At 37.2% G+C, this 23,920-nt stretch overlaps 1 protein-coding gene across 1 annotated transcript in view; it reads left to right on the top strand.

Moving 5' to 3' along the window:
* The window catches only part of slc30a9.L (solute carrier family 30 (zinc transporter), member 9 L homeolog), a 49,912-nt gene that overhangs the window by 10,474 nt on the left and 15,518 nt on the right, over window positions 1–23,920 (top strand). Inside the window, exons 3-13 of the mRNA XM_018229435.2 lie at window positions 3,032–3,094; window positions 5,231–5,330; window positions 5,968–6,060; window positions 11,191–11,273; window positions 12,534–12,592; window positions 14,383–14,450; window positions 16,479–16,581; window positions 18,158–18,213; window positions 21,759–21,894; window positions 21,976–22,015; window positions 22,419–22,490. Of these exons, the coding sequence (XP_018084924.1) occupies window positions 3,032–3,094; window positions 5,231–5,330; window positions 5,968–6,060; window positions 11,191–11,273; window positions 12,534–12,592; window positions 14,383–14,450; window positions 16,479–16,581; window positions 18,158–18,213; window positions 21,759–21,894; window positions 21,976–22,015; window positions 22,419–22,490 (873 nt within the window). The remainder of the gene's footprint in view (window positions 1–3,031; window positions 3,095–5,230; window positions 5,331–5,967; window positions 6,061–11,190; window positions 11,274–12,533; window positions 12,593–14,382; window positions 14,451–16,478; window positions 16,582–18,157; window positions 18,214–21,758; window positions 21,895–21,975; window positions 22,016–22,418; window positions 22,491–23,920) is intronic.

The following is a 23,920-nucleotide window of genomic DNA, read 5'->3' on the forward strand; positions in this document are numbered from 1 at the left end:
CTGAATACTGCTTCACTAAAAATCATTGTTCATAAAACACCCCAGTACTCAGATGTTCCTGGGAAATGAAAGACATGTCACTATTATCTTTTTTGTTGAAAGTGGAGTAAATTATTATGCAGGCTGAGAGGGGTTCCCAAACTTTTTCATATGACTGTAGCTGTGGGCCAAATTATGTTAAAATGATGTTGGTCATACAAAGACGTATTTTGAACAACTGAGAAGATTAGGGGAGGGGCATAAAAATTCCTTGGAGTTGGAGAACCACATTGGGGCTGTTGGCCACTGTTAGATCTCCGTGCTATAGGGTATCTAAGGTAAATACCTGAACCATGTACAGTATATAGTTGGTGCCTGCTGCAAATCGATTTGCCCAGTCTCATAGTTTTTCTCATAGTTCGCAAACTAAGGCAGTGCAGCTCTCCCTACCTTGCTTCTTACAAAAAATGTCACAGCACCACTGAGTTTGCCAGCAAATATTTCCCTTTCACCTACTGCTTCATTTAATAATAACAGAAAACTGGACGAGCCCTGTGAAAACCAGACAGACGGCAATTTTACTCATGTGGAATGGGAACGATTTGGGGAAATTTGTTCTTCTTTTCAAGTGCTGTATTTAATGTTTATTACCAGTTGTGTGTACAAAGCACATGACTAGTATTACTAATTGCTGTTTCTGATGGGAAATTGAAAGCAGGGCAGAGGCAATTACTCCACTAGAACTCTGTCCCACTGTTACTTTTGTCTTTTGATGATCACTCTAATTATGTTTAAATAGTGCAGAAGAGAAGCATGTGATGAATGGTATGATAAACTGTTATATGGGTTTTTTATAAGTACTTTAGGGAGCGTTTATATAATATTAAATAAACATTTTTGCAGCCACATATTTTACAGCTGTTTTGCCAGTGACAAACTACTGATATTTACAGAAGTTTAAAATTTGCCAAACTTCAGTGTAATGCAATCCCTTACAAGAAGCTCCAATAATGCTATCATGTGCCTTATTAATGATACCTATATATAGTGAATAAAGTACCCTCTCTTGTAAGTATAGTTACAGAGGAGTCCCATGACCATATAAAAAGACGAGGCCAAAGGCCGAGTGTTTTTATACAGGTCATGGAACTTCGAGGTAACTTCTAATATCCTCATATTTTGCAACTGGGGTACTTTATTTATTATAATACACAAGTTTCAGTGAGTCGTGACAGAAATGACATCAGAACTCACCGTTTATAACTGATGAAATCAGAACTCACCGTTTATAAGGATATAATTTACAAGATATTCATGGCTTTTGTGTATTATATAGTGAATAAAGTACCCCCTTTTGTAAAATATAAGGATATTATAAGTTACCGAGGAGTTTCATGACCATATAAAAGCACAAGGCCGAGTGTTTTTATACAGGTCATGGAACTCCGAGGTACTTTAACTTCTAATATCCTCATATTTTACAACTGGGGGTATTTTATTTATTATAATACACAAATTACAATGAGTCATGTGACTGAAATGACATCAGAACTCACCGTTTATAACTGATGACATCAGAATTCACCATTTATAAGGATATAATTTACAAGATATTCATGGCTTTTGTGTATTATAAGGATATAATGTACAGTATATTCATGGCTCTTGTCTATAATATAAATATAATTTAGGATTCTTTGATAGAAGCACGTGCTATGCTAACTTATGCTAACACTTGGGATCCTTGTTGTTGATTGTATTACTCGCCAGTGTCGCCACATTAATATTTACTCCGTGGAGCACAGTGCTGCTTTGCTAATGAATCCTACGTATATAGTACTGCTACAGCACCTTAACTAGGATCTATCCTGGAACACAGTTTCTTTGCTCCGACTTGGACTCCACTGGGATCATTTAAATGTCTATCCACCAGAAAAATGAAGGAGGAAAGAGGCTTGATCCTTTTTAAACACAGGATTGTTAGGATAGCAAGTCACATGAGCTGTGACTCAGGAGACCACAGTTAAAGGGTTCTGTCTTTGACTTTCTTTTCTACTATGACATTTCATTCCCCCTCTAAATGTTTTGCTATTGGTCTTATTCACAAATAACCCATGGATTCATCACAGTTTCATCCAGTGCAGATGTTGAGAAGGGACTTAGCAGCTTGCACTTCTTTCCATATATTGCCCCACTGCAGTAGGATATATTCAAGCAAGCAGTAAAATAGTTAACTGTAATATTTTGCTGCAAAGTAGTAAAAAAAAAAAGTGGTTTGCTCATTGCAGAGCATGGATATTTAAATTGCATAACTTCAAGCTCCATCTCCCTAACATCATATTTATTTTAACCAAAAACATCTGCTTTCATTAGCAACGCAACCCGATGTTTATTTCCAAAAATCCATCACTTTGCAGCGCATCTGCTAGAAAAATGTATGATTTTATTTTTTCCATTATCTTTATGATTCCAGATGAGGAATTGATGTCGTTTACATGATTCAGCTCTGGGGTTTCAGCTTAATGAGGTGCTTTGTTATACTGGGAAACCAGGAATATCTTGGTGTTCTAATTGAAAGTGGGATCAATTCTAGAGAAATTGCAAGCTCCTCAGGTTGGGATTTGGTAACATGCACAAGAGGAAAATAACAATGTTGTCCAGCATTTGAGTTCAGCTCTCAACAATAACTAGAGAGCAGAAGATTCAATATCCTCCATGTATATACTGCAAACAAACATCTAATCATTGTTTCAACGCATACTATATAGTAACATTCCCCCCCCCCCCCCCCCAGGGGTAGTACTGTCTTTCCCTAACCTAACACTGTCCCTGTGTATTCCCCACATACGTTTGTATTATGCAATTTGGAGCACATTTCTCTCTGTCTCTATACCATCCTGTTATATAATATCCAACTTCTTTGATATTGTACACAACAGAACAGATACTGTGCAATAAAACTGAATTATAGGAATGATGTCTTATTGTATACAGCATCCATTTAAGGGCTGTGATAGTGCATAAATAATATGTGTGGTACAATTCTTTACAGCACTGGATTCTAATAAACCTGAACAAAAAAGCACTTTCCCTCCAGATCCTATTCAAGTTAAAGGTGAGTATAAAGCTCATACGGCAGTATGTTTCTTGACCAAAATTAAACAAATTACTCAAAAGCTGGTTTAGAATCAGTCAAGCACCTTATTATAATTACTGTTTTCTAGGGATGCACCGAATCCAGGATTTGGTTCGGATTTGGGCAGGATTCAGCCTTTTTCAGGAGGATTCGGCTGAATCCTTCTGCCCAGCCGAGCAAATCCAAATTCTAATTTGCATATGCACATTAGGGTCGGGGAGGGAAATCGTGTGACTTTTTTTTTACTAATACAAATTAGGATTTGGTTCGGTATTCGGCCAAATCTTTCGCGAAGGATTCGGAGTTTTGGTTGAATCCAAAATAGTAGATTTGGTGCATCGCTACTATTTTTTACTGTAGGAAGACATTTCACATTATTAAGGTTGATCAAGGGAATCCACTATAAACAACACCCATTTTGGGGTCCCAACTCACTTTATAAGAATTTCTGTCCTGCAGCATAAACTGTTCTATTGCTGTCTCCTTCATGGTACTATTTTGGGCGTTACAGGGATTATTACCTTTACTTACTTAACTTTGAAGAAAATCTATAGTTTAATTTTATCTCCTCATTGTCAATTGTTAAAGTGGACCTGTCACCTGTCACCCAGACATAAAAAACTGTATAATAAAAGTCCTTTTCAAATTAAACATAAAATCCAAATATATATTTTTTTTATTAAAACATTCATAGCTGTTGTAAACTCGTTTGAAAATCTCAACTGTCAATCAAATATTGTCTGCCCCTCCTCTATTCCTTAGGCATAGAGGCGAGGCAGACAATTACTTTCATTTTCCATTCTTACTAGATGTCACTGCTCTCCACACATTTCCCCAGTTCTCTTTACCATTTCATTGTGTAACCAGTACATGGGGATGGACATCGGGTCCCCCATTCTAGTGCACAAACAAGATTCTGAGATGATACAAGGCTTGTCTTAAAGGAAAACTATACCCCCAAAATTAATACTTAAGCAACAGATAGTTTATATCAAATTGAATGACATATTAAAGAATCTTACCAAACTGGAATATATATTTACATAAATATTGCCCTTTTACATCTCTTGCCTTGAACCACCATTTCGTGACTCTATCTGTGCTGCCTCAGAGATCACCTGACCAGAAATACTACAACACTAACTGTAACAGGAAGAAGTGAGGAAGCAAAAGGCACAACTCTGTCTGTTAATTGGCTCATGTGACCTTACATGTGGTTTGTATGTGAGCACAGTGAATCTTACGATCTCAGGGGGCGGCCCTTATTTTTTAAAATGGCAGTTTTCTATTTATGATTACCCAATGGCACATACTACTAAAAAAGTATATTATTATGATAATGGTTCATTTACATGAAGCAGGGTTTTACACATGAGCTGTTTTACTCAGTATCTTTTAATAGAGACCTACATTGTTTGGGGGGTATAGTTTTCCTTCAATAACAGTGGCTCCTGCCTGCTTGCTATAATTATGAATTCCCAGACTGATAAAAACAAGATTCAAATAATTTATGTAGTGTAAAAGTTCATTTTGTTCGACTAACACAGTGAAATAGGATTTTGAATATTTTTTTTGGTTGACGTGTCCCCTTTAAATGTGGCAGTGCGTGGAGTGTATTTTCATTCTCACCTATCTATCTATGTGTCATACTGCCAGACTTGCAGAGGGAATATAATGACATGTCCACACTTTCACTTTAAACTGGTCTACAAGTGACCAAATCAGTTGGCTTTGTTTAAGAAGGCTTGGATCATAATGAGAAATATAGGGAATCCAACATCAAGGAGGTGACACTTTTTTCTTCAAGCATAGGGTATTGAATGGAAAGAGTATGGTTAATAAAATAAGTTATATACAGGCATGGGATCCGTTATCCGGAAACCTGATATACAGAAAGCTCCGAATTATGGAAAGGATGTCTATCGTAGACTCCATTTTATCCAAATAACCCACATTTTTAAAAATGATTACCCTTTTCTCCGTATTAATAAAACAGTACCTTGTACTTGATCCCAACTAAGATATAACAGATCCCATACCTGCATTCTATTTGTCAGTTTTCCCCCTTCATTTGGGTAATTTTAAGCTTTCCTTTTACTTTATATTCTGTTCCAGTGAAGGCAGTCTTAAAGAAGAGAGAGTATGGGACAAAATATATGAAGAATAACTTCATCACTGGGATGAGAGCTCTGAACGAATTCTGCCTAAAGCCCAGGTAACCAATGTATGGTTTTAATTGTACATCTGTTGCTCTAACATTATTCGGGTTTAAACAGCATACACACGGCTAGCATAAAGGTACAGTTTTTACATCATGTAACACTTTTGTTACGTTACCTTTAAGTTAACTTTCTTATGCTATAGAATGGCCAATTCTAAGCAACTTTTCAATTGGTCTTTATTATTTATTTTTTAATTTTTCCTTTTTCTTCTAACTCTTTCCAGCTTTCAGATGGGGGGTCACTGACTCCATCTAAAAGCAAATGCTCTGTAAGGCTACAACTTTATTGTTATTGCTACTTTTATTATTCATCTTTCTATTCCTGCCCTCTCCTATTCATATTCCAGTCTTTTATTTAAAGCAACGCATGGTTGCGATGGGAATTTGGACCCTAGTAACAAGATTGCTAAAATTGCAGAGCTGCTAAATAACTAAAAAAAAAACACTAAAATAATGAAAACTGTTGCAAATTGTCTCAGAATATCATTCTCTGCATCAAACTAAAAGTTAACTCAAAGGTGGTTAGCATAAAAACACTGCATGTGACAGACTGTGACCGTTCCTTTATTCTGACGTGCTAAGCAGACTTCTAACCACCATTTTTGAACTCCAACCTTTCATCTTGCATTAGTGACTTGGAGTCATTGCGGAAAATCAGACGCAGAAGCCCCCATGATGATACTGAGGCGTTTACTGTATATCTGAGGTCGGACGTGGAGGCAAAGTAAGTCTACAAGTAGTGTGCTTGCCTTGATTTTCTATATCCTTTAACAGATACAACCATCAAAGCTATTCACCCAGATAAATGAAACCGGGTGTCTTCATGTTAGTAAAGATGTATTACTTTTAATTGACAGTCAGCATTAATATCTTAATGCTGACTGTCAACACAACTTTCATGGCCTGTCCCATTAACTCTCTGTTTGAGGGCTACCACGCTAGAAAGTCTGTTCTGACCTGTGAAAAATGCAGGGTGAGTGGGAAATGTCATAGAGATGCTGCTGTTTACAACAATATGGTAGAGTGCTTCCACCCCTGATCATGTACCCTTTGTGGTACCAGGTGCTACACCGGAGAACCCACTCCTGCCGTGTGGGTCATGTAGATACATAGAAGAAATTCCAGTGGCACACTGAATGCTGAAAAAAGTGTTACATTTATTCACCCAAATACATACAGACAAGGGCAACGTTTCGGACCACTCGGGCCCTTTGTCAAGCCTGGTGTAACAATCATGTAATCAACCTTTTAAAGCCTGAGGGGGGGTGTGGATAGTGTCTCCTCCCCTTCCCTTCCCTTCCTATTAAGTGACATCACTACACAGGTGATCATATTAAGACATTTAAAGTGCAATCCAAGTCCATGAAGTTTCAAAGTCCAAAGTTCACTGTTAATACACATTAAAATCATTTTAAAAAACATTGATGTAGAGCATATTAGAAAAAATCTTTTTTTGAAAACTATTTTGAAAAATACTGAAAAAATCTTGAAAAATTCTGAGAAATGCTTGAAAAAATCTTGTAATATAAAGGTTATAAATAGTATTTACCTGAGACGCCAGAGTGACCCATTCCACATACTGTACTCAGCACCTTCCTGAGACACATGTTAGTATGTAGGTAATGATGTCAGCACTCAGTGTGTTTAATACTAGTAACCTTAAAAGAAAAAGAGAGACAAAAATTAGTATACATATATGTCTTTACATGATTCTTAATTCCACACCATATCAGACTGTATGTAAAGGACTTAGTCACCTACCGAAACATAAACATAGCAGGTGTGTATTCCCTATTGAGACCCCTGGGCCATATAGTATCCAACTTGTGGATCCATTGCATTTCAAGCTTTTTGAGCATCATAAGTCTATCTCCACCCCTTCTTGGTTCGTCCACAGAGTCAATGATCTGAAATTTGAGTTGGCTTACAGAGTGCCTAGCTGCATGAAAGTGTGCCGGGACTGGCAGTGCCGTGATTTCTCTACGGATAGTGGATTTATGCTTACAAATACGGTCACGGATTTTTTGTGTGGTTTCGCCTATATAAAGCAGACCACATGGGCACTTTAACAAGTAAATCACATATGTTGACTCACAGGTGTAATAGTTCCTTATTGGGTATTTTTTACCTGAGTGAGGATGGAAGAATGATTTGCCCTTTATAACAGAATTACATTGCACACAGTGTAAACACGGGAATGTGCCAAATTTTGGATTTTGTAAGAAACGTTGTTTATGGCCCTTTGCGCTTCCAATGTCTGCCCTAACCAATTGGTCTTTTAAACTCTTACCACGTTTGTACGATAGTAGTGGCTTGTCTTGGAAAGCTGCAGAGATGCTGCTGTTTAGCAGGCCACTGAAAAATTTACATTGGTATTCTTAAAGGGGGACTCCACAAAAAACATAACTTTGCAACAAGCAACTTTGCTATATACATAAATTAAAAAATATGCAGACTTTTCATGATTTGTAATGGTTTGGAACAGTTCCCTAAGCCCAGCCCCTTGCTCTCTTTCTGATCTCTCTGACTACTTTGCTGAGCTGGCTGACTACTGTTACTTTGTATTAACAGCCATCAGTCCTCAGCCTGCATCTTCCAAACCCCACAATTCCATGCACATGTGATTTCAATAAGGAAAGGAACATCGCAGTGCAATGCATTGTGGGTTATGTAGTTCCTGCATGCTGTCTGTAAGCTGTGGAGAAGTTGTTACCAATTGTACTTCAGTGTTTAGTCCCTCCTTCCCTGCCAGGATTTCAAATGAGTCCAATACAGTTTTTCGTTAGTGCACCACTTACTTTTTCCTGGGTGCATCCATTCCCAAGCTGTCTCCAAGTCATCCAAATTCCTTATCTTGAATAACGGGATATGAAGCACACCATCCTCAGGTTTTGCCTTTAAAACATTTTATTACAGTAGGAAAAGTAACACAAGCTTTCGGGGAAAACCCCTTCCTCTGAGGTTCTCCCCAAAAGCTTGTGTTACTTTTCCTACTGTAATAAAATGTTTTAAAGGCAAAGCCTGAGGATTCATATACCGCTATTCAAGATAAGGATTTAAAATGATGCAGAAAGAGAAGGACTGTTAAACAGCTGGATTTCGGCATAGAAAATTGCATTTATTCATACTTTTTGAAGAAACCCATAACAGTGATTCTAATATTAGAGGTTTTTGTGTTATGTGGGCCTCTATCAAATTTTGGTTTGTAAGTTCCCCTTTAATATTGTGAATTTGAGGCCCTAATCTGTAAGTACAGGGCATTTACACATAGGGGTTTATTTACCATGCTATGTAAAAAGTGGAGCGAGACAATACTAGTGATGTTGCTCATAGTAAAATCAAATCTTTGCTTTTGTTTTCTAAGGGGGTTATTTATGAAAGGTCAAATTTTGGAGTTATGCGAGATTTTTTTTTAACCTAGAGTGAACTCACAACTCGAATGGTTTCTAATTTAAGAAAAAACTAGAATAGAAAAAACTGGAATCAGCGAGTTCGGGGTCAACAACCTAAAAACTCGAATTGATCGAGTTTTCGGGCGAAATCCCCCGAAAAAACTCGAACATCATGAAGGCTATAAACATCTACAAATGGTTCAAGTGACCTCTGCCATTGACTTCTACATGACCGTGTCAGGTTTTAGATGGTATATTTTTGGATTAGAGCTATTTGCAGGGTCTGGGTATAATAAATCTCGGGAAAAAAAATGAGGGTTTTTTATAACCCCAAAAATCAAATATGACTCAAAAATAACCTTCGAAAATTCGATTTTTTCCTGGATAACACAGCTCAAACCTTAATAAATTTGCCCTAACTGTTGAAATCTAATTTTAACAGTTGCTCTGGGCAACATCACTGGTAATGCTTCACTTCACTTTTTACACATAAAGATAAATAGACCCCATACTATTGTTATTGTCCAGCCTGCACTGTCAATCTGTGTGTTCTGGCTAATACCAGAGGGGCTGCTGTAAAATGCCATAGACAGCAGTTATTGGGCTGCTGGGGGGGGGGGGGTAATTTGGACCCTAGCAACCAGCAACTGCTGAAATTGCAGACTGCAGAGCTGCTGAATAAAAAGCTAAATAACTCAAAAACCACAAATAGTAAAAAATGAAAACCAATAGCAAATTGTCCCAGAATATCATTCTCTACATCATACTTAAAGTTAACTCAAAGGTGAACATCCCCTTTAAGTGTATTGCAATGGTTAAATAAAGCAAAAATTTATCATTTATGCCCAGATAGCACAACTGCCAATAGCCAGAGTTCAACAAAGCAATAATGGATATTTGCAAACTAAAATCTACATAGTATATGCAGTATAGCTATTAGTGTATATAGTTTATATGTGAATGTATGGAGGGGTCGTTATAAGTTTGTGTATATATGTGCACTGGGGTTCATTTGGAGGGTTTGAACTTGATGGACTTTGGGTTTTTTATTTCAACCCAACTTAACAACAGTGACACTAACCAATGCTGCACAGTAAATTGTTCCACTTTATTAAGTTTATTAAATAGCAACCACTTCATATAATTTTTTTAAAAAGTAATTGTTTTTGTACTTTAGGGTATATTGATGCTGTAATCTATGTGGAACTGTACAGTAGATCTAAAAACTCTGTTATGCCATTCATTTAGCATTTCACACTGCCTTTATGGTCACCAAGTAATTAGGCAAAATTACATAATGGACTGAATGTACCAGCTTCCCACTATGGTTGGTAGATGAAAGAAAGCTTTCTGAGAGAGTTAGTAAGAATATAGGAGCAGCAGGTTAGGCCAGATACAAGTGTAATGAAAAAATTGGCACTTTTTGAAGAGGACGCTTATACTTTTGTGCACCAGAGGGCAGCCTTCTCTTTTTTTTTTTGTTCTCATTTACAAAGATTAGTAAAATCCCTTTTGGGAATACTGATTAATATGTATATGTGGAAACACATAAGATAGAATGCTACAGTTTGTTGTTGGCTGTTTTTTGTATTATATTATCTCTGAAAATGCTGTGTTGTAATTTTCCAGGAATTAACATGATAGTCTGGTGAGCACAATTTTACAATAATACCCACAAGGCAATGTGTTGTCATTACTACTATTTTCCTTTATATGGAAGAGGCATTTTTTTGGGGGCATAACCTGTGCTTGCTGGAAATCTTCCTTTAAATGAGAAGGAAAGGCTTTGGGTGCCAAATGTTAGGCACCCTCAATGGATTATATTTACTTATCTGAAACCCCGGGCCGGTGCTCCTATCAGCAGAAAACTGCATCAGCCCAGGGTTATACCAGTGAGCACCACGGAACGATCGTCTTCTGTCTTCCTTTTTCTTCATGGTGTGCATGCGCAGTAGAACGAAAAGCTGAACTTTAACTAAAAAGTTAGTTATTTCATTCAACTGTTCATGCGTCTGCCCCGGGAAATTTGAAGAAAGATGAAGCCGCTGGAATAATCCCGGGCCGGTGCAGTTTTCTGCTGATAGGAGCACCGGCCCGGGGTTTCAGGTAAGTCAATACAATCACTTGGGATGCCTAACATTTGTCACCCCAAGTGCACAAAGCCTTTCCTTCTCCTTTAAGATGGTCTTCGTGAACTTACAGATGTGTAAAGTTGTCAATGGCAAGGGCGGGAATTTCTAGCTGTTCAGTAATAATGGGTGATACTAGGAAAGACAAAGTGGCCTATGAACATTGCCAGAGGGTGATTATATGTTTAATTTCCAGCACAGACATCTATCTATGATACTTACAGAAAACATACATGTGAATGTGTGTATGAGCGTTTTGGGACCTGTCTGCCATATTAAGTTTGACTAACAAGGCAGTCAATACTGTTATGTAATAAAGCTGTCATTTTACAGAGCCTACGAGGTATGGGGTAGTCCAGAAGCCATTTTCAGGGAACGGAAATTGAGAAATGAGGAAGAGATTGCATATAAAGAAAGTAAGTCCATGTTAACAACCATCTTGATATGAGGTTTGTAGGGGGCTTTCTGTGATGGTAATAATTGACATGGCAGGTAATGAGCCATGGAGCATTCACAGACAGTAGAAATGCCCTGAATTTCTGCACTGCACTGAACACAAAGGTGTTGGTGACTGCATTTACATGGCTCACACTGTGCCTGCTAGTGCAGCTACACACAGGAGATCTGCTTCTATCCACCTGCCTTAAAACACAGGCTCAGAGAAGCAGACACTGCACACAGTGTTCTCTTGGCCTTAGTGTATTATAGAATATCTAAAAGCTGGCCATAGGTGCAAAGATAAGGTTGTACGAAACAAAGGTTTGTACAATTTTTGAGCAGTGTGTGGATTGTCCTGACATTATAAAAGAAGAACCGGCACTCAGAGCTCGATGCATGCGGGCAAAGCCCTGCGTGTTTATTACAATGTAACGTTTCGGGGGCGGGCCCCTTCGTCAGACAGCAAATCACACCACAAAGTGAACCTTTTAAACATTGCTTATGTCCTGACATTATATCATGGCAATCGGCTGTTTAGTCTATCGGAAAGACTAGAAGATTTCTGTTGGCTAACGATAGTATCTCTACATGTATATAACCATATCATTGGGTGACTGTCACTACTATTTGTCGGACTTGACTTTCATAAGATTACTTAATGGCCAGAACATAACCTAATTTTTTTTCCTACCTTTCCTTTCTTTATTTAATCTGGATGGTTAGTTGTAGATCGTTACATTAAAACGAACGATCTTTCGCCATCAAAGAATAAAATCTGCATGTCTATGGCCAGCTTTATTCCTAACAACTCTTCAATTGGTATTTGTTTTTTACTTTTTCATCCTCATCTGCTTTCCAGCTTTTAAATGGGAGTCACTGACTAGTTCAGGTCCGTTTCAAGTTATTATCCAGTCTCTCATTCCAACCACTGCGTGGTTCCTAGGGTAAATTGGACCCTAGCAACCAGATAGTTGCTGAAATTCCAAACTGTGGCTGCTGAACAAAAGGATACATACAAATAAATGAAGACATAAACATTTAAGAAGGCAAATTGTCTTAGAATATCCCTGCCTATGTCATACTAAAACAATGTTCTTAAGGAAAAAAATATCCGGGCAGTGGAAGGGAAGTGGGTGGGGATAGAGTTAGACAGTAACACTTACGCTTTGTTGGGTTACAGATATTTGCATTCTTCTCAGCTTGTAATCATTGGTTTGTAATCACTGTTTTGTTTTTAGATTTATTTAGGAACCAGCAGCTGTTAAAGGAGTACAAAGACTTTCTAGGGAACACCAAGGTATGTATGTTAGTAATCATCATCATCATCATTTATTTATATAGCGCTGTCAAGATACACAGTGCTTTACTGCAGTTATAGCAAACAGGGAATAAATGGTGGATAACAGACAAGGATTACAGAGTACAATAGGGTTTACAAACTAAAAGGTTAGGGTACAATTGAGACATTAGGATTGTATAAACACTGTCATTTTTGATACAGCAATGATTAATTAAGGTACATCGAATAGGCCTCTTTAAACAGATGGGTCTTTAGGGAGCGCTTGAAAGTTTGGAAGGAAGGAGAAAGTCTGACAGCTTGTGGCAGAGAGTTCCAGAGAAAAGCCGAAGCCCGAGAGAAGTCTTGTAGACGAGAATGGGCAGAAGTGACCAGAGGAGAAGTGAGGCGAAGATCAGAAGCATAGCGTAGGTTTCGTGAAGGAGTGTATTTGGAGATTAGAGATGAAATATAGGGAGGGGTTTCATTATTAAGGGCCTTGAATGTGAGTGTAAGTAATTTGAATTTGATTCTAGAAGAGATTGGGAGCCAGTGAAGGGACTTACATATGGGAGCAGCTGATGTTGAGCGGCAAGCTAGATGAATGAGTCTAGCGGCCGCGTTTAGAACAGATTGGAGTCATAAGTGTATAAGTATATAATATTTTGGAGCAACAGATTATATCATATTCAGCTACTATATTAAAGAATCTTACTAAAGTGGTATATATATTTAAGTAAATATTGCCCTTTTACATCTCTTGCCTTGAACCACCATTTTGTGATGGTCTGTGTGATGCCTCAGAGATCACCTGACCAGAAATACTACAACTCTAACTGTAACAGGAAGAAGTGTGGAAGCAAAAGATAGAACTCTGTCTGTTAATTGGCTCATGTGATCTAACATGTATGTATGTTTGTGTGCACCGTGAATCCAAGGGCAATTTTCTATTTATGATTACACAATGGCACATACTACTAAAAAAGTATATTATTATAAAAATGGTTTATTTATATGAAGCAGGGTTTTACATAGGAGCCGTTTTATTCAATATATTTTTATAGAAACTTACATTGTTCGGGGGTATAGTTTTCCTTTAAGACGAGAAAAGTCTCTGTGTTCCATTTCCCAAGAAGAAAGACCCTGCAAATAGCCTACATTAAAGGAATAGTTAAAGGAAAATCTGTGCATAATGCTTTTGCTTTTTCTGTATTAAGTTAAGAAAGCCCTGAATAATCTTCACAGAAAAGATGAAGATAAGATGTTTTTTGATGAGCATCTTTGAAGTTTGCACAGAAACAAGGTCTCTACTTCCGTATGCAGCAGTGATGGTCTGATCAAATAGCAGCTCAGACTGAGAAATATTAACAGGCCCTTTTTAAAATATACCTAGAATAAACAAACCGAGTGATACTTTAAGTTTCCCTCAGAGTAAGTTCAATAAAGTTCTAAAAAACTGTGCTATTTATTCATGTGTATTTGGGTAAAAAAGTAAGTATCCCATAATAATGTCCTAGTGTTATGCCACATATGGAGTTATTCTGCTTCCATTAATGCCTCCTGGGCTAGAAGCATTTTCTCCAGTTGGAAAAATATATTACATTTTTAGGTTCATGTAAGTGCAAAGTACAAGATGTTAATGGGAATGGGACAAAGCAGAATTTAAAAGAAAATACGTTTAAAAAAATAATTGAGGTAAGGTTTTATCAGTATAATCCTTGTCAGTTTGCAGGTGACATTTGCTAGAAAATAATTAGAAATAAATTTGCGGTTTATGATTTGGCTTTTTTATTTTTATTTTTTTAAATCAGCCTCGGATAACTACAACCAACTTGTTCATGAAAGGATCTGGGAAAGTTGTGATGGTCGCAATTTGTATGTAAGTTTCTAATGAAATAGTAATGGCTGCACCTTCAAATAGTCATACGCCTGAGGTCATTAAAAAAATAAAGTTAAATCTTAATATGGAAGTTCATGTTACTATTAACTTTTAGTACAATGGCAATAAATAATAGTATATAAGAGTCTTTGGGGCAAAGTTAGTAAAGGGCGAAGTGAATAACGCTGGCGAAAATGTGCCGGTGTGGAGTCATTTCGGTAGTTCGCCGATTTACTAATAGGCGCAGGCTTAACTTCGCTAGTGAAAGAGGCTGACGCACAGGCGAAGTTGCGCTCTGGTGAAGGGACGTAACAGTGCAAATTCACCAAGATGCAGATTTTACTGAACGTTACCTCTTGCGCCAGACTTAACTTCGCCACCTCAGACCAGGAGAATAGAGTATAGCGAATGCAATAGAGTAGATAGGACTTCCTCAAAATTTAGTCCCAAAAAAAAACTGCTGGCGTCTTTTTTTTCTTCCTTTTTTCAGGATGATAGGCTGCAAAAGAGCGTATTTTTTTTTGGGGTAACCAGGTTCTCCCCTACATTTCCTAACATGTGGCACATAAACTATACACTGGGGTTCATGTGTAGGGCATTATAACAACTCTATTTTCTTTTATTAAGCTTCCCTGGGCTTGTGTAGTGTAATGTATTTGCTGCAACATATACGTCCATTCAACTTTAACTTCCCACCATATGCAAATTAGCCAACGCTAGCGCACCTTCGCTCTGCTTGCCGAATTACTGCTAGCACAACTTCACCAGCGTTCACAACTTCGCATGTGAGTCAATTAGTGTTGTCTGAGTGAATTTTCGCCTGGCAAAGTGTTGCTTTGCCTGCAAAGCCGTCGTTGGGGAATTTTCGACGCTTAGTAAATTTGCCCCTTTATGTTTTAGTGGATTTTGGATCATTTAGGGGGTTATTTTCTAAAATCCGATTTTATCTAATTTTTTAAATAAAAAAAGCTTGACAAAATTCCCAGACCTGATTTTGCCTTATTTATCATTAAAATAACCCTAATAAATGTGATCGTGAAAAAACTCGATAACATCGAGCAAAAATTCGATTCGTATGATTTTTTTTCTGACTTCTCTCCCGAAACGCTCAATTATTTTCAGGTTTTTTGCCCAAACCCCCAAATTTTTTGGATCATCGGGCTAGACCCAGCGCAGACCACAATATCTTCAAATTGGTATAGGGGCATCTCTTATACATGACATCGACAGGTTTGAGATGCTGGGTTTTCTGATTCTGGCTTTATGCAGCATCTGGCTATAATTAATCTCGAAATATTGAATTTTAGTAAATAACTCCTTCAGCTTTTGTAGCTACAATATACTCAAATTTCATCTTAAAGGGGTTGATCACCTTTGAGTGAGTGAACCATTTGTGTTATTTAGATTTATTTTTAGCTCTCCAGTTTTCAATTGCGGCAAAATTTGAATGAGAGACTGGGATATCAATAGGAGAGGGCCTTAAGAGAAAGATGAGTACAATACATCTGTAGCCTTACAGAGCATAGATGAGGTCAGTGACCCCTATTTAAAAAGCTGGAAAGAGTCAGAAAAAAAAGGCAAATAATTCAAAACTACAAAATTGAAAAAGTTGCTTAGAATTGGCCATTCTATAGCATACTATAAGTTAACTTAAAGATGAACCACCCCTTTTAAGAGAGACCACAGTGGAATAAGGTGAAGGGAGGGGTTGTATCAAGCTGTGTGGATAAGAGGGTTTGGGGAATGGTTCTTTAGAGTAACTTGCCTTTTGTTGCAATCTGTGAAATCCAGTAAGTTTGTGTAAAAAAAAAAATATATTTTGGGCAGTTCGAATAGTGTTTATGCACATTTTCTTCATAATCCCAATTTAATGGGCTCATGTCAAAAAAAAGGGGGATACATTTTCAAGTCATTAAAGATATCATCTCCTTCTACTTCATTTTTTCCAAGCATGCTTTCTTAAAATGTCTAACAATGAAATTCAAGACTGTTAACCTTATGTTCTATTTTTTTTGCCTTCAAAACTAGAAATGGATTGAACTTCTTTTTTAAGCTGCTAGCATGGGTATACACGGGCTCTGCCAGCATGTTTTCAGAAGCCCTCCATTCACTAGCTGATACCTTGAATCAGGTAAGCAGATTCAGGCTTTCCAGCAATGGTATTACAAAAAAAAATGTTTAAAAAATTGAATCTGCCAATCCAGATTAAATCAATGTCAAAAAACTAACTTGGCTACTTAATTCTTTATATAAAACAGGTATTGGATTCGTTATCCAGAAACCTGTTATCCAGAAAACTCAGAATTATGAAATGGTCCACTCCTATAGAATCCATTTTATCCAAATAATCCAGTTTTTAAAATATTATTTCCTTTTTCTCTGTAATAATAAAACTGTACCTTGTACTTGATCCAAACTAAACCATAATTAATCCTTATTGGAAGCAAAACAGCGTATTGGGTTTATTTAATGTTTACATGATTTTCTAGTAGACTTAAGGTATGAAGATCAAAATTTACGGAAATATCCATTACACAGAAACCCCAGGTCCCGAGCATTCTGGTTTGGTTAATTTATATATATAATATGTACAATAACTGTTTTGTGTTTTTAGCTTGGGCAAATCTGTACATGTATTATAGATGCTGTATTAAAAATAGTTGAAAAAGTTGCGCAACAAACCTTGCGTCGTCTTGTCTTTTGTATGATTCTATCTATTTACAAATGCTTAAAGGGAAATACGACCATTTTGCATACCTCCCAACTGTCCCGTTTTGGTTGGGACAGTCCCGCTTTTGACAGCTCAACCCACAGTTCCGGATTTGTGCTGAAATGTCCCGAGTTTCTCTTTGATCTACTGCACTGAACAGCCAGAATAAGATACAAAGTTTCTAACTTAATTGGCTCTTGGCAGAGTGCTCAGAATACATACTTAAGATACTTTTGTAACAGTTTTAGATAAGATAAGACTCACAGTTTAAAGAGCAATTCACATTCATTAGCAAAACAGTAATAACATATAAAAATCATAGAATTGTGTTCAAACTTTAATAACCTGCCAAATTTTGTAAAATAGTCATGGTAATTGGGGGGGAGGGGGGGTCACAAAAATGGGCATGGTCAAAAAATCCATGCGATTCTTTTTGTCCATCTTTCTGTTTCCAAAATGTTGGTAGGTATGATTTTGTAATTAGGGTTTATCAACCATTTGTTTTCTACCTGAAGTCTGTCAATATGAGGACATTCATACTGGTTGTGCAGCATGAAACCTGCAGGTTCAGGTTGGTGCAGCATTTTTACAGCAGGTGGTAGGCCAAACATTGTCCTTGGCTCCACTCCGCCCACAATGTCAGCTTCATTTAATTGCCCCCTTCTCCTGGAGACTATTACTCTTCTCTATTTAAAATGTATTTGAAAAACATTGATATGACAATGCCATGTAGTTTTCCCGAAGTCACCTACCGTTAATCTCTAAGCATGGGATACATAAGGCAAAATGTATCCCATAAAACGAGAACCTACAGATGAAATGAAGAACTTCTGCCATTTCATAGTGATGTGCAACGAGGGCTATATTTATCGTGCGATTTTGGAATTAACACTTTTCTATAGCTTTTGTTTCTATATCCATTGCATTCCTGCTTTTCATTGTGTGTTCTAAGATAACATATTAAAATATGCACTTGTTTTGTTCCATAAAAATACAGGCACTGCTGGCCTTGGGTATCTCACAGTCTGCAAGGATACCTGACCCTGGGCACCCGTAAGTCAATTTCTCCTGTCTAATCTGAATGCTTTACTTGTCAGAGGTTAGCTATGGCTCTTTTAATCCACATAATATACAGTGCTTTGCCAAGGCACACCACCACTGCCAGCGTAGGAACATTGTTCACAAATATATTATGGCTGGACATTTTCGAATCCTTATCATCAAATATGTATGTATATGCAGCAGCTATTTATTGGGATCTGTCACTTAGTTGAGCGTAACCTGAATGAGAATCGGTACTGCATAGGTTTATTATGCCACTTTAAATATATTAAGAACTGTTATGGCATTTCTATGTAGTTCCTTTATTCTTACATCTTGTTTTAATGACCTCAGTCCATATAAAAACGCTTTGTCTCACAAATATTGGATGTGCTTTTCTAAATGTTCAAATATCCACTTTCTAACCTAACATGGAACAAAAAAAAAATGACTTGGGTTCAAAATACTCAGCAGTGATATATATTGCAAATGGGGAATGAAATAGGGTTACACTTCCTGCCTCCTTAGATTATGAACATTTTAGTGCATCTGTGTTTGCCGCATCCCCACCCAAAGGTGTACTTAGGTGCAGCAGATATGAGTACATTTAAGCCAGATACATCGTTCTTCTTAAAATCAGTGACATTTTTGGATTAGCCAGTGAGAGGCCTCTCATAACTATTGAAGCATCTAAAATTATTAAATTGGCTATACATTGTTTTGTGCAATGTTTAGGAGGTGTATGGTGGCTTGCCAATCTCAACTGATATCTATGTACTATAGTAGGTTTAACTAGTGTTCTCCCCAGGTGGTTTTAGCAAGGAACATTGTCTGGCATTTTGTTTTGACTCCACTCCACTCTGGCCTTTATCTCACATGCTTTAATAGACTAATCTTTGCAGGAGCCAGTAGGACTGTGCACTGTATTTACAGGATACCCCCACTGTGAAGAAAGTAGTTATTTTTCTCCAACCAGAAATTTTTTACTCATTTCTAATTTTTTTGCTGGAAAGGACACTGGTTTTGGCAATTGGGGTTTAACAACAGTACACTGCCTGGCATGGTGCATCAGCAGATGAAGAAATAAAGAGCCATCGCTGGAATGATATTGACTCAAATGAGTAGAGTAATAGAGAGGAGGCCTGATTGTGTATGGCCACTTTTACAGTTTCCATCATTTTGTTGTCTGCCATATAGAATTGGAACAAGCTTGGATACAAAGAACCTCTGTAGCAGTGATGACTCTTTCCTCTTGGACTTTCTGTCCTGATATTGGTCATGTCCAGTCTTGACTATTACCAATTAATACCTACAGCAGCCCTGCCCAGAAAAACACTGATAATGTGACTTTCTGTCAGCATCAGAGCACAGCAACAAAGTTTATGTCACAAAGACTCGGTCTTCGGTACAAAAGAATGCTCTTTCAAGTTGAATGGGTTTTATTATGCAGTTATTACCAAGCACCAAAGATGGGCGCAGTTATGAAATAATTATTCACTTCACTTTAGTTGAGCTCTGGATATAATTCTGGGGAGCAGATTTCCCTACCTTATGACTGACATGTAAAGAGAAAAAAAGCCACTGGCGCGCAATCATTTTCAACAGAATAATTACTGACAATTGAACTTCTGAATGCTAAAAATAATAAATAGAAAAATGTATTTCCGGTATCAAAATGTATCTGAAATTGCACATAAAGGCTCCGGGAATTAAATTCAGAATGGCTTTCAGAGGATATTTAAATACTAGCATGTTCATTAAACTTCTGAATGCATTAAAAACAGGGATTAAATCAATTTCATCAGCAGCTGTGGTGCATAACATTAAAGTAATAAGATTAGATCTAAATAGCCTATGCAGAGAAGGGCTTAGGAAAAAAACTGAATTAAATGACATTCATTTTTTTTTCCAGAAACACTGAGTAGTGCATGTAATTATAGTGTGAAGGGAAATGGTATGGTTTCCATTTGTAATATCAGTATTTTTGCAATGCTGAAAATGTTATGACTGATCATGTGCACAATGGCACTGATCACCTTAGCAACTGTGTCCTCATTGATGTCCTAATTTGTGGCAATCTCCATCGCTCTGCTTCCCCCATCTTTCTCTCCCTTTTGTTTTTTTTTCGCCCTGTATAGCAGGCCTTTCTGTCATTCTAACTAAGAGTGAACATCCATCTTTCACCGTTGCGTGTTACTGAACTCTAGTCACAAGCATTCCCACCAAAAAACAGGCTTCAGCCACAAGTGGGATGCAGGGAGTTTTAATTTTACATTTGGAGTACTCCAGGTTGGAAATCCTCTTACATGACCAAGATCCATTATTAGGTTGTATCGTAACACATCCTCACAAAGTAGCTCCAGTATGTGAATAAAGGATGAATGGTTTCCAAACAGGCACTTAGAAAGAAACAAAAAAAAAACTTCTATGGATGGAATGTAGAGCAGACACTCAGCAGTCCTCCAGACAGGCTTGTAAAAATTGACAGATGTTTTTTGAAGTACAAGAAGCAGAAACTGGCTTACACATTTTGTGTTCTCTCAAAAGTGTAAAATAGCTCAATAGCATAGGCTCAAACTGAAGGCTCAGGGCAGCGCAACTGGGACTTCTCATACATGCGGTAAGTCCTTGGGACATAATATTGCTCTTTACAGCTTCTACAGCTTCTATAGGCAAGGGAAAAGCAGCAACAAAGGATAATGCTCATGTTGGGTTAAGGAACCAGAGTATGGAATAGAAAATGAAAATATATAAAATATATATGAAAATATAGATATTGTCCACTGTAAATCTAGAACCAGATGATCCTTAGGTTAATTTCTTGTGTTTAATTGATTGAATTCACCGCCATAGTGTCTTACAGAGGCCAAGAGAGGACAGTGTTGATTTTATGCTATTTAGAACACCTGGGGCAGGGCAGATTTATTAAGGTTCGAGTTGTATTTTCCACAAAAATTCGAGTTGATTTTTTCGGTCAATTTTTCAAGATGTATTATACCCCTACTATGGAAATAGCTCAAATCTGAAAATACACCATCTAAAACCTGTCATGGTCATGTAGGAGTCAACGGCAGAGGTCCCTTGAGCCATTTGAAAATGTTAATAGCCTGCTTGATGTTCGGAGGGTTTTGCCGGAAAACTCGAATAATTCGAGCGATTCAGGGGTTTTCCCGTGGAAAACTCGATTCATTCGGGTTTTGGAACTTGAACTTGCAGAATCGGGTTATTTTTCCATTCAAGGTTTTTCTTAAATAAAATACTATTCAAATTACGAGTTCATTTGAAATATAATATGATCAAACCCCGTTATGTGCTGACTGTGGGACTCCTACAATTCTTACACCCTGCAGTGCTGCTTTCAACTACAGTACTTATGCTCAGGCCACTAGGTTATATCGGGTATCATTCACCATAAAATAGACTTTGTAGTTAGGTTGTTATGTAAATGAGCTTCATTTAGGCCCATGTTGAGCTCGGCATATCTGTAAAAGATCATTTTGCTTTATTTGTCACAGCCTTGCTTACACTAGCTTTCTGTCTTCCCTTATTTCATGTAGGTATGGGTTTACAAACATGCGCTACATTGCTTCCTTAATCAGCGGTGTGGGCATTTTCATGATGGGAGCAGGCCTTTCCTGGTACCACGGAATCATTGGTTTGCTTCATCCACAGCCAATACAATCTCTGCTTTGGGTAGGCCAGTCTTAGACTTTTCATAAGTTTACAACGTGTGTTTTCTTGCAAAGTGCTAACTAATTATTCTGTGTTTTACAGGCCTATTGCATCTTAGCTGGCTCATTTGTGTCTGAAGGAGGTAATAAGCATTGTTTGTGTGTTAAAAAGTTTAACTTATTTTGTATACCCCTGGTTTTCACACCTGGTGATGATTTATATTGTTTTGCTAGGAGCAGATTTAAGAAAAAAAAAAAAAATGTCAACTTTATCATTAGGCATAATTCACAGTATTGGTATTTTTTTCTTCTTAAATGAATGATAACGATGTGTTGGGGAAGCCGACATGGTGGCATTCTTTGTACTATATATTTTCTAGAAGTTTTTTTTTAAATTAGTGATGGTAGTAGTAAAATAACTTTGTAATTATTTTTCTTTTACTTAAACCCCTCTTCCTAGAACATTGATCTGTGGAAAAGTCACTTGTCAAGGATCTGTAGCCATTAAAACCATAATGTTTCTGTGTTTTTTTTTGTCTTTTTTAGCCACACTTCTAGTAGCAATCAATGAGATTCAGAAGAGTGCGAAAGCCAAAGGAATATCTTTTTACGAGTACGGTATGTGTTTTTACTAGAGTCGTTAAAAGGAAACTAGTCTGTTTTTAAGACCTTATGGTTTCATTACCTTTTACTGCTTCATATATTGCATTGTTGCTTTGATTATAGTACAGGTATGAGATCTCTTATCCAAAATCTTTCCATAATTTGGATCTCCATACCTTAAAGAGATACTGACACCTGAAATTAAACTTTTTTTACATCTATTATAATATTGGCTTTGCAAGCTACTTCTAACTTTGCCATAAAGTATTTGCATGATGATTTTACATTACCTGTCTGATCCCCCATGTTCCTGTATGAGGGGGCTGCCTCATACAGGTATGACATTTAATAGGTAACATTTAATGTACATTCATATGCTAAAATTCATTTTTTAGTGTCAGTATCACTTTAAGGGGGAATGTAATATTCGTCGCTAACTCAAAAATCGTTCCCAATTTGAATAAATGTTTGCAAAGTGAGCAATTTTGCCTTTATGAACACTTTGCCCCTCACACGACAGTAGGATAGTGATTTTGAATGTTGTAGTTTGTGATAGTGTGCATTGTATGTAATAAAACTTCTTAATGAAAAAGTAGTTTGCTTCAAAAGTTTTTGCCACCTGCATGCAGGTCTTAAAGGTTTGCAATGCAATAAAAGCCTAACAAAGAATATTACATTGCGAAATGCTAATTTTTATTTACAAATTTGTTCTTTTTGCAAATTTTAGTACAATACCCCCTAAGTCTGCTAAAAACCATTTAAACATGAAATAAACCCAAATATTCTTGTTTCGTCGCCAGTATGGATTCATGCTTATGTACTATCAATTATAAGGTGCAGTTTTATCATTACAGAGAAAAAAATTAGAATTGTTGGCTTAAATTGAATTCTATGGGGCATTTCGGATTACAAATCTCATACCTGGCATTTCAGCTGATTTCATATTTATGAGAATCATGCATATGTAGATAGTAATATGTCTGCATATTCTGAAAGCAAAGTAACCAGCCCCTTGCTTCTCCTTGATCTTTCCACTGAGCATCTTGCCGGGCAGTGTAGGGGACAGCTGTATTTGCAGAAAGTTCTGGTTTCTGGAGGGTAGTCAGAGTGAATTGCATGTATGGATTTTGAGTGGCCTCAAAACTTATTAGCTTCAGGAGCTTATTTTTGAATTCCAGGCTTGGAGGCAAGTTTTGGTTGTATAAAACCAGGTGTACTGCCAAACAGTGTCTCAATGGAGGTTGACAATCCACACTGAGGCTATCAAATGGCCAATCCCAGCACTTATTTGGCACCCCAAGAACATTTTTCATGCAAGTGTTGCTCCCCAACTCCTTTTACTTCTGAATGTTGCTCACGGGTTCAAAAGGCTGGGGATCCCTGCTATAGATTGAAGAGAAGGTCAACAATTGTACAGGTATAGGATTCGGAAAACCATTTAAAAC

Source organism: Xenopus laevis, chromosome 1L (genome assembly GCF_017654675.1).
Source record: "Xenopus laevis strain J_2021 chromosome 1L, Xenopus_laevis_v10.1, whole genome shotgun sequence".
Lineage (NCBI taxonomy): Eukaryota > Metazoa > Chordata > Amphibia > Anura > Pipidae > Xenopus > Xenopus laevis.